We start from the raw sequence: 11,773 nt of genomic DNA on the forward strand, positions 1-11,773 counted from the left end.
TGCGGAATTTACCTTCTTTTGAAGCTCTGCTCCCGAAAAAAAGCAAGGGAGACTTATCTTAACGTCGGCGTTGGTGTTTCCAATGAAAAACGAAACAAGAACATTCTTTCATGAACTTCCATGACAAAATGCTAGTTGCCTTCATACACTGGAGGTCCCATCGACGAAAGCCAATGAGACTACTATATGCGTTTTCTGAAGAGCAACAACGGAAAAAAATAGGTGAACCTGAAGACAACTAAAGAGAAAGATACAGACTAACAAGAAACTGGCATGATGGTAGATTCGCGGAACACCCACACAATCTCGATTTGACAGAGATAGACTGTCATCGCCATCTCTTTGGACATGCATGTGTGAAACAAATGGACTGAACTGAATTCAGAGTGACATCGCATTTTCGATCTTAGGCGAACGATGGGTTACCGGGTCTACGACCTCGCAAGGCAAGGCACTACTGTAGACCTCTTTGGGCCAGACGCTTTCTCAATCGAAAATGGGAAGAAGGACGGAGTCTATCACATCACCTACGTCATTTCAAAAGCAAAAATGGAAGCATTAAGTCATCGGATAGTCATACAACATCCTTCTATCTAAGTGATTTCATCCCGAACAACTTCCCTACATCACCCTTCTAAGCTCCTTTGCCCTATGACAAAAGTCTACTTTGAATGATCATTTTACTATTCCTAGGTTCGATTTCTGCTGTCTTTACTTTCTGTCTTGCCTCTATGCCTTCCTGGTGGGTGACTGTGACCTGGAGATGGTTCGATGGTTGGTGACTCTAAGCCGGAGTGATGCTTTCTTAGTTTCATAAATGCCTTTCTAAGCCCTTCCCATTTCAATTCCTTTCCTTCATCTTTCTTATTACCAGTGCGCTAATCGCATGTGTAATCTAATCTCTTTGGCCTGGACTATCCCCTTATTTTAAGTTCTCTTCCTTCCCGATGTACTAGATAAGGTCTGGTTAAAGCCCGGTGTGCACATTCCATTCATTAAGAAAGAGGCCATCCCTATCTTTCATTTCTATTATGTTAATCAGCCCGATACTCAAGAAATGTGACCCTCGCTTGCCATCGTATTATTAGGTTGGACGCGTTGCACCTGCCATAAATCTACTTTCTTCCGCTTCCTGTTGCAAAACATTACATCCACCCTCTCTTTGATGAGAATAGGTCGGTAGAGCTAGAACAATACCTTCCTTCATCTTAACCCTTGGGCTTTATATAAACTTTCCTATATAAATAAGTTCATAGTCGACTCTGTTCTAGGGTGCCGGTACCAAAGTACTCTTCAGCTGAAGAACTCTCTTTGGGACTAGGGCATCATCAAAGCAAAGAAATCAGAAGAAGAAGCAGTCAGTAATGCAATGCGAGACAAGTGTCATGTAGCAAGGTGCCCGGAATCTATCGTATATAGGGATTTTGGATTGCGATTTCATTGTTTGTTGCAGCCTAAGATTGGGATTGGCCTACTCTTCTTCTATAACCGGGATCTTACGACTCTCGTGCTTAATAAGTTGGCACCTCGCATCCTGCCAAAACCTAATCCTCTTATTATCTAGCTAGAGTTGGGCTCCTTAAGAAGATATGATACTTCTACTTTTGACACCCTTTTTTCCCTATTTTGAAACGAAAATTGATAAAGCCACCTGGCGAGTAGGAATAGTTTCGAGTTTCTGATCTGTTTTCTTTTGAGAATCGAACCTCTAATGGGTTTTTGCTACCAGGAGAAGGGAATGGCCATGTTGATGGGGTCTATCTAGATAGAGAGGAACCTACTCGATCACTCCATTGTGATGACAATCACACCCATATTCTTTATTATTTTTAAATATAGATAACTGCCATCTCCCGGCATAAGAAGGAGTGACCCTAACGACAGCCCCTATAATAGTAGACGACACGTTTTAAATCAGACTGGACTGAACGAAGAAAGATCTTTCCACACAAGAGTGGAAGGGATCCTTTATAAATAGTTCTTAGCTCCAATCAAGCTTTCTCTGCTGTCTAGGATCGTTAGTGCTATAGTGGAGACACTTTTCTAAAATAAGAATGGTGGTCACATTCCCTTTCTGGTGGTAGTCATTGAGGATCTCAAAAACAGGGATCGCAAAAACGTGTCAATAATGACAACGTTGGGCGAAAAGGCTAAAGAAGAAAAACCTGTAGATTTGAATGCCATTTCCTTTGCTAAGATAGCTAGATTTGGATGTGCAGAAGGTATAGCTGCATCTGACACTGAGTAGAAGTTACTAGCAGGATAGACAGGAAGCTCTGAAGGATGTACAATGCTTGGAGGGACAGAAGTTTAAAGAGAAATGGTCTCTTTTGATGTAGATGATGGTTGATACTGCAAACAATGCCTTCTTGACAGCTCTAGCATCACCAGTTATCTATTAAGCATAAAGATACATTCAAGATAACAATTAGCAGAATATAAGAAACTCAGAATAGATATTGAATAAAGAAAAAAAAGAGAAGAGCCTCATAACCGTCCTAATAGAGATAATACCACGTTCGTCTTGTTCTTTACGCCGATCCAACTCGTGCTATACTACTCTAGTTTTTTCGCTGTTCCACCAGCCAGAGGCTCGATTCTTTTTAAGCAATATCATGCATGATTAGATGAGAGTCTCGTTCTAGCAGTGAAGCTATAACGTGGTATACTCTGGTTAGCAAAGAGGACAACCTGTCCATTGGCAAGAAGAGCCATCTAGAAAAACATAGGCATGACACAGCGGCTTAGACAGTGAAGACACGCTTGATGCGGAAAATGCAATATCTATACGAGGTAGTTATGCCAACGTTTCTGGTCCAAGAAAGAGAGCCAAGTCAAGCCAACCGGTGCCGGATTTACAAGATTTAGGAAAATGGAGCATTATACTGTCAATGAAGTACTTACTTCAATCTTAAATTACGTGGCAATGAGCTCTATTGTTTGGAATACCGGATGCGGAGCCGGTTACTAGGGTTGTAATTGGAGCCTCAAAGCCGCACTGCTGATTGCCTATTCAGTTGCAGCTAGCCCTTCTCAATAGAATCCATGTGCCATTGCCTGAATGTCAATCTGCCCCTCATGTCCGAAAAGAAGCATATCCGAATAAAGGTACCAAGGTAACCCTTAGAGTCAAAGCATTTTGAGCTATTAAGGACTGACTTCAAAAGGCTCAAAAAAACAGGAATCAGTTGGAGGAAACTAAGGACCAGGTTCACATTATCAGTGAGCGCGGATAAGAACGTTTCCTGGAATTCCACATCCCATATTGACTCTACCATCCCTAACGTTGGCCACTAAGTCCAATCTGACATATCTCAAATAAGATCTTTTAGGATCAATTGGTTAGGCATCCCTCTTCTTTGTTTGCATAAGGCCACTATCCATCTAGTGTTCGCTATCCTTCATCTTTCGATTAGCGAGATGATCTTCAAAACTATAGGCCTTAAATTTGCCTTTCTTAAGACTACCATCCCCGTTGAACATATTTTCAAAATGTTCCATCATTGGGTATAAGTAGAATCTTCATAGCCCAAAAAAAACACAGTCAAAGTCAAACGTTTGTCGGTGGCACAGGGTTGTGTTTGAAGAAATGGAGTTTCGTTGTTCGTCACATGAAACTCTGCACTTAGGGATCAGCCTCACAAATATGCTCTTCGAGCTTTGAAACCGTCTTCTTTGTGGACTCGGCTGTAGGCTATATATATATTATATCCATGGCTTGTTGAGATCCCCTTTCTCCTTCCTTTCTCACTGGAAAAAGCAGTAGTTGTCAATCGACGACCAGTTATCAATCAATCTGATGAAGGTAACAATATCCTCCTTGAAATCCATATAATCATTCCCTGGAAAATCAACAAGATTCTCCCTCCTCTTATGGCTCAAAGGCTCAACCTGGCTAGTAAGTCGGCATAGGAGAGGAGCACTCATTCATCTTGTGGTGGGCTGGCTTACTACTCCCCGATATTAGCTCTCCGCAGTTAAGCAATTCCGAAAGAAGTTTGTTGCCCTGCAAAGTCTTTGACATTGGGTATATGAGTAGGAGACTTAGGACAGTAGCGTCGATAGGTAGTAGGGCAAGCTGCCGGATTGACAGACAGTTATTAGGACAGTGGGTAAGCTACTTAGGCTAGGGAATAGGTACACATAGGTCAGATACGCGGGCAAGTCTCAATAACCAAAGTAGGAGTTGATGAGTGACTTTCTTCTTCTCTATTCATTCTTCTTGGTGGACGGATTCCTTTCTGTAAACTGAGTTAATGGAGTCAAGAAAGGAGCTAGTACAGTAGGCATTCTTATTCAGTAAAATAAGTCACTGGTAGGCAAGACTTTCTTTCGAGAGTCAGAGCTTCGAGACGACTTTCGCAGATGTTCAATCTTGCGAGGCGTATGAGCAAGATTTTGAGTACTCTCCCGACCTGTTAGAGGCCACCCTAATAAGCTGAGATTGCCGGGAAAACGTTGCTCAACAAGAAGATCTCAGTAACCAACTCGAAAAAGGAGACCCTGGCATAACAAGTGGTGATTTCTGTACTAGAATAGAAGCCCTGCTAATTGTGAAGAACCCACAGCCGGGAGCGTTAGCAACTGGATTTTCCCACACTCCGTTATACCCTCCCTTGGGGGATGGCTTGGTGCTAATGTAGGACTTTCGGAGACCTTCCGCTTGCTGTTTTGGTCCAGCCTGAGTGGCCATAACTTCTACTGTGATTTAGTTTGGAGCGGTCTTGCTCTTGTTGTTCCATTGTTGCGCGTCCTATTCTGATATTTAGGACCAATAGGTACTGGATTCTCTTTCGGATAGGCCCTGAAAGGAGAAGAAAGGCTGAAATGCCAACGGACGTCTGTCTATTCTCTAATTCACCTGATCCCTATCTGCTTTCCAAAAAGGAAGAATGCATGAACCACGGCAGAGGAGAAAGGATGGATCACCTGCCGATCTTTTACAAAACTATGCCAGAAAGGATATAAAGATTGACCGGTACAAAAGCCATCTCCATCTCATTAAGGAGAGGGTTCCTTAGAGAATAAAAAGGGGAGCGAACGAAAAAGATGTGTGGCTGAGGGGAGGAGAGAAAGAACGCATGCATGGAAAGGAAACGCTAATAAAGGCAGTCATTCAAAATAAGCTACCTCCCAAGTTAGATGACCCAGGCAGTTTCTGTATTCCATGCTTGATAGGATCTAAAAGTTTCCATGCTTTATGTGATCTTGGCTCTAGTGTGAGTGTGATTCCCCTCTCTTTCTGCGAGGCACTACCTTTGGGTGATGTACGGCCGACTACCATGACTCTCCAGCTTGCTGATCGCACTTATCGCCATCCGGCAGGCATTTTGGTTGATGTCCCTGTGATAGTTGGTAACTTCGCATTTCCAGTTGATTTTGTTGTCTTGGAGATGGAGGATAAGAGCGAGCCTATTATTTTGGGGAGACCTTTTCTAGCTACTGCAGGGGTTGTCATCGATGTCAAAGATAGTAAGCTCACGCTTCAATTTGGTGAGGAGAAAGTATCATTTGACATGAGGCATCCAACTCACCTTCCTCACTGTCCAGACTAGTGTTTCACCATTGATGTGATTGATGAGTGTGTTACTGAGACATATTTGAGTTCAGAGGATGTGTCAGCATTGGAGGATGAGAAGTCTATTCTTTATAATGAGCATACTTCTATTGATCCATCTCCTGTAGCTCTAATTGATTCTTCTCAGGAGGCTTCTCTTACTTACGATCTTATACCATCTGCAGCTCCTAAGGTAGATCTGAAACCTCTTCCTGAGCATTTGAGATATGAGTTTCTTGGATATGATAATACATATCCTGTTATTGTGAGTTCTCGTCTGACTCCTATGGAGATTGACCGTCTTCTTGAAATTATTCGTCGATATCGAGCTGTCATAGGATAGATATGAAGGGTATCAGCCCTACGTGGGCTATAACAAAGCGTAGGAGGTGACTGAGCCCGACAAGCCTATGTCTTAACCTCCGTCTTAGCCTCACTTCTGGAAGAGTGAAAGTGGAGTAAAGAAACCTAGAGGTAGAACCCATTTGAGACTATGAATATTCAATCTCCGTTTGAACGAGCAAGCCCTCAAAAAGGCTAGTTTGAGAGGAGTCTAGAACTAGAAATAGAAAGAAGGCTAAAATGCACATGATCCAAATAAGGAGCGGAAGTGGAGATCTTGAATCGAGAAAGTGGCTTTTTCTATCATAAAAAGAATCTGCTTTCTGATGGCCATTTCAGTCCGTTGTGGGACCACGGCTTGCAAAGAAGGTATTTAGCGCAAAGAACTTCTTCCGCTTTTGGGGATTCCACTAATTGATGGAAGGAAGTGGATGCGGCAGGATTGGCCCCAATTGAATCACTAGTAGAAGAGATCCACGTGCGAGTAGGCGTTAGGGAGATGCAGATGGAGGGATGTTTGGATTGCTGCTAGAAGGGCTTACGACGAATAGATTGTTGGAATGGGTTGTGAAAGGGAATCATAAGACAGAAGCTACTGACATGGGGAAAGAGGAATACCAATTAGAAACCTGTTTATCAAATAGATTATCCCTTTATTACTAATACATTCTAGATATAAACTGGAAAATAAAGGCTTTACTCCCTTCGGGAAAGGTGGATTCGTTTAACGAGGGCCTGCCTCCCCCCAGATGAGACCCCGGCGGAGTTCCATTGGAGGACTCAAAACCCAAGAAAATGCATTCTAGGTCGATTTTATTTAGAACAATGGCATTGGATTTCTCGGTCATCCAGATTTCTTGGTCATCTTGATCGGATCGGTATTCTTTATCACAGCCATACCTTAAGTAAAAGACTTACTCTTCTAGTTGAGTTGGTCCGACCGCTATGTATCAGATTGAGGAAAAATGATCTGGAAAAGCTAAATAGAAAGCCTTTTTCTTGCTACGCTTACATGCTAGTTTGATTTTTCGACTACTCCATTGGGGAATCTTAATGTCATATACTGGATGCTCGAGGCTCCCCCAATCGATAGCTACGCCTGTTGGGGAGTTTTAAGAAGACCAATGAGCGCCCATTGATCGAGTTGGGGAGTTTACCTCTGCCTTCCGATTGAAAAAGTAAAAAATAATCCATTCAAGTGGGGAGAAGGCATTCCAGGAGCCGAAGGCGTCATATGAATTAGTTGACAACCGTATCAATACCCAAGGAAAGGCCCCGTCTTCTTCATTCAAATGCTTTTATCCTAATTCCCAATGGACATATCGGTATCTTCCGGAATGAAAGTATGATAAACAATCAGAAGTTGTACACCACGGTGCCCTGCTTAGTTCGAGACAGATCGGCGTATTGTGAGACAAACTATTCATAATCAACCAAGTCTTTAGCTAGACCCTTGTGCTTTATAATTATATCACCAGTGGGTGTAAGTAATGTATAACTTTTTGGTGCTAAGAAGTATGCATTCTTTACAATGTGCTCCTGTTTTAACTTACCCAATTCCATAGATGAGATTTCATCTTCAGGAAGAGGATTTCCTAGAATAGCGGAGTCTGTATCTGTGTAGTAACAGTCAGGTCTGCTAATGTATTGGTACATATGAATACGAGCACATGCTGTAATAGCCGCTGAGATTTGAACAGCTGTGTTAGTAGGAAGATTCCAGTCAGATGAGTTGTCAACATGTCCTGTTTTGCTATTATAACTGACCATATAGTAATGATCGCTTAGCATGTCACCTGAGATGAAATTGGAGTTCTGTATCAAATACTCATATCGTTCCTTTTTTGCATACCTCCGTTATAGTAATTTCCGGATTTATACCCAATCTACCGTATAGCGAGTTCATGAGAATCTTGTAAACATATGACATAGCATCGTCACCACTTTTCTTAGCTTCTTATCTGCTGGCGAAGAGGTCTGACACAAAGCTTTCGAAAGGACTAATCATCTCCTCAAACAAGTAACCCCTGAGTGGTATAATCTGGTAACCCAAATCGCGGGCATACTTCAGCTCTTCGCTGTAATATACACCCCCAAATTTCCCCGTTGGGAAAAGTAGTGTATTATTTTGCTTTTTGTATGGCAAGAATGGGCGATTAATAGTAGTAGGACAAACAACATAAGCCTCAATAAACCCAAACATATCATCCAATTCCAGGCCTTCCAAATTACCATGCCAGACAGGTTTTCCACCAGGCATAGCAAATGTTTTCATTACATATGGATATAAAGAGTTGACGTCATAATAATAAATATTTGAACCATATGGCTTGTACGTCTCAGCATGACCTCCATAGTAACCACACCGAATGAATGCATCCTGGTTACTACTTGGAATATAGATAGGGCCATCATTTTGATCGTAATAATTCATTCGATATATTCTCATTGCTAGCGATGACAATGTCAAACATTGCCCGATATCCACATTGTATTTTGTCCAATAAATTTATTGAGCCCGAAGCATCACACCAGCTAAAAGACGGATATCTTGTTCCATATAATCCAACAATTGGGCCCTATTATCCTTCAGAGAAGACACTTGAACCTCGTCATGTACTATTGACCCTTTTGAACCAAAGTGCGGACATAATGTCTTAGCCAATGTTTCTAGACTATTAGGGAGTAGAGTGTAGGAATCTCGTAGATGGAACAACAATTTATTCCGCCCAGATGGAGTAATCCTAGAAACAGATAACTGGTAAAGCTTATTGTTCCTCATCAGAGGTTTAATGGAGTACTCGACCATATGATAAAAACTTCATTAAGAGAATACCATCGAATCGTGAGAAATTAATTGTGAAAGTAAACGGTTTTCACGTCATTGTGTTTAGATACCAGTTGGGCTATACGCTCTATAAATTCTACCAGCATTTTTGTATTCCTTTCTTCAAAGGAAGGTAATATATAATTGTATTCCTCACTAAAATATGTGTCTATTTGATCATCTATGGCGGCCACATCATCCCCCAGATGAACCTGTAAGAACCCAGCTGCATAAGGTACATGCGCATTATTTACTAAAACAGTCTCTATATCGGCTACTATGAATGGAAGACATTTCACTCTATTCCGCTTCAAAGCCGTGATACGCTCTGGGTGTTTTCTACGATTCCTACCCATAGCTCTAGCTTTAAGTTATTGTGGTTTACCACTACCTATGCCAGATTCTATTAGATTCCAAATTATGCTTGCAATTTCATCGGAGCTAGGGATATCATTGTTAGTGATTTCATGTCTATCAAGCAGGTACACTCGAATGTATACACCCTTATAATTTTTATTATCGTATTCTTCAGCTTTTCAAATTATTAGCTTCTCAATCATAGCATAGACATTCATATTGGGCACTGCATTCCCACTTGAATCTTCCAATGGAATAGCATTACCTATAATAAAGGAGACAAGTTCTCCTCTTGGGCTTATCATGTTATACCCAATAGTAAACTTGGCATATTTAAATCGTGTATTGTACACAAACTTAATGAGTAGTCTCATTACGGCCAAAGCTATAATCGTAGTCTCCTGACATCTGAGGTAAGGTTCTTGAAAATCCACTCCAGCTATTCTCAAGCCCAGATGTGGATCCTTGAAATACTCTCGATCAATCAAATCTTCTAATCTATACCAAGACTGATAGAAGTGATCTTTAATCATCTTCAATCCTTTTCGGGGACTATAAGTCGTTTTCTTACCTGCTTCATTTTAAAGTAAACCAGAAGATGCCCCATTCTCAATGCTATCATCATATGTCTCGGAACAAGAAAATGGAACCTGCATACTTTTATTTGTTACCCTTACTAAACCGCAGTAAGGATACGAATACGACTTAAATAAACTACTATAAGGATCAGAATAAGTACTAATGCTCTGTATAATACTTTTCCCCGAGCGATGGTTTAGCGGATTCGGAATTGTAACCAAGCATCCTGGGTTCTATTATACCCGATTCAACACTAGAGCATGCAGCCGATCCTGGATACATAACTATATAAAGTGTGCAGTGAGGGATCTTTATTGGTAGCCAGTCTTTCACTTCTGCCTCTCCACTCCCATGCCTTTCTTGGTCGGACCAACCCAACCGGCGATTTCCGACAAGTCTTTCTGCTTAGAGCAAGAAGCGGAACCAAAATAAAGCTTTCTTTATTTTCATTTATGGATAACCAATCCATTTTCCAATATAGTTGGGAGATTTTACCCAAGAAATGGGTACATAAAATGAAAAGATCGGAACATGGGAATAGATCTTATACCAATACTGACTACCCATTTCCATTGTTGTGCTTTCTAAAATGGCATACCTATACAAGGGTTCAAGTTTCGATCGATATTTGCGGAGTGGATCATCCCTCTCGAAAACGCAGATTTGAAGTTGTCCATAATTTACTGAGTACTCGGTATAACTCACGCATTCGTGTACAAACAAGTGCAGACGAAGTAACACGAATATCTCCGGTAGTCAGTCCATTTCCATCAGCCGGCCGGTGGGAGCGAGAAGTATGGGATATGTCTGGTGTTTCTTCCATCAATCATCCGGATTTACGCCGTATATCAACAGATTATGGTTTCGAGGGTCATCCATTACGAAAAGACTTTCCTCTGAGTGGATATGTGGAAGTACGCTATGATGATCCAGAGAAACGTGTGGTTTCTGAACCCATTGAGATGACCCAAGAATTTCTCTATTTCGATTTTGCTAGTCCTTGGGAACAGCGTAGCGACGGATAATTCCGAATCTACATAGGTCTAGTCCAGGGGACAAATCAATAGGAAATGCTATTTGCTTCTGCGGATCATTGTGCAATCCAAAAAAAAATGATAAAGACCAATCCAAAACTTATGCATTTCGTTGGAAAAACCAACGCCAACCCCCTATCTCAGTCTTCTTTCTTTTTAAAGTTCGGAGCAGAGCTGAAAAGATGGAGTTACCCTACGAAATGAACGACCGATTGTCGCATCGCATCTCGTCCTTGTTCATTTGGATCTTAAAAGCGCTTGCCAATTTCTACTTACCGGGAAGCGCGATCCTAGTAGGATTCCATTTGAGTCTATTAGCGACAAGTTCCACCGCAATGGCCGAGGGTCCCCCCCGACTGGATGACCGGGGATCCAAATGAGAGACTCCTCCGTAAGACCGAGAAGCAACTTCTAAAGGTCAGCGAGGAGTTGGATCAGGTGACTGCCCAAGCTGTGGAAAACACACAGTTGTTCCCTTTGCTGTTACCGGGTACAAATGCGGCGGAACAAGCTGACACCATCCGTTCCATTCTGGAACATGATCTGGATGGTATCAATCTGAATCAGCGAATTAGAAGAATCCAGAAATGGCTCCAACCGGGAGAAATCTCGAATTCCGAAAGCCAATTCTGGGTCCAAATAATTGATCAACTCAACAGGTTGATGCCTTAAGACCCTTACTCGCACGCATATGTCTCAATTCTTTTTTCCTTTGAATTACTCATTTTTTTGGAATTTCGCACCGGAAACTTTTCTAGGAGAAGTTCGAATCCGTTCCGTTCGGATATTGATCGGTCTTGGTTTGACATGGTTTACGCGTTACTGGTTCCCGGAAGAGTCAATATCTCCATTAGCTAAACCCTTTATTACCCTACCTTTGGACTCGTATTTTGTTTGTACACAATCAATGGAGGCCCCCCCCCCCCCGACATATGTTGCAACATCTTCAATAGCATGCTCTTACTTCGTCTTTCCCTTAATAAGTCATCAAATTTGGTGCTTTTCGATCCCCAGTTGCTATGGGGAACAAAGGCTGAAATACAATAGAATCCTCCATTTAAGTGGTTCTCGCTTCTC

The 11,773-nt window shown here is 41.8% G+C and overlaps 1 protein-coding gene across 1 annotated transcript; it reads left to right on the plus strand.

Moving 5' to 3' along the window:
- Window positions 1-9,818: 9,818 nt before the first annotated feature.
- On the plus strand, window positions 9,819-10,777 carry LOC127338512 (NADH dehydrogenase [ubiquinone] iron-sulfur protein 3). The gene has a single exon (XM_051364593.2). The coding sequence runs from the start codon at window positions 10,115-10,117 to the stop codon at window positions 10,685-10,687; it is 573 nt and encodes a 190-aa protein (XP_051220553.1). The 5' UTR covers window positions 9,819-10,114; the 3' UTR covers window positions 10,688-10,777.
- Window positions 10,778-11,773: the final 996 nt, after the last annotated feature.

This window comes from Lolium perenne, chromosome 3 (assembly GCF_019359855.2).
Source record: "Lolium perenne isolate Kyuss_39 chromosome 3, Kyuss_2.0, whole genome shotgun sequence".
Taxonomy (NCBI): Eukaryota; Viridiplantae; Streptophyta; class Magnoliopsida; order Poales; family Poaceae; genus Lolium; species Lolium perenne.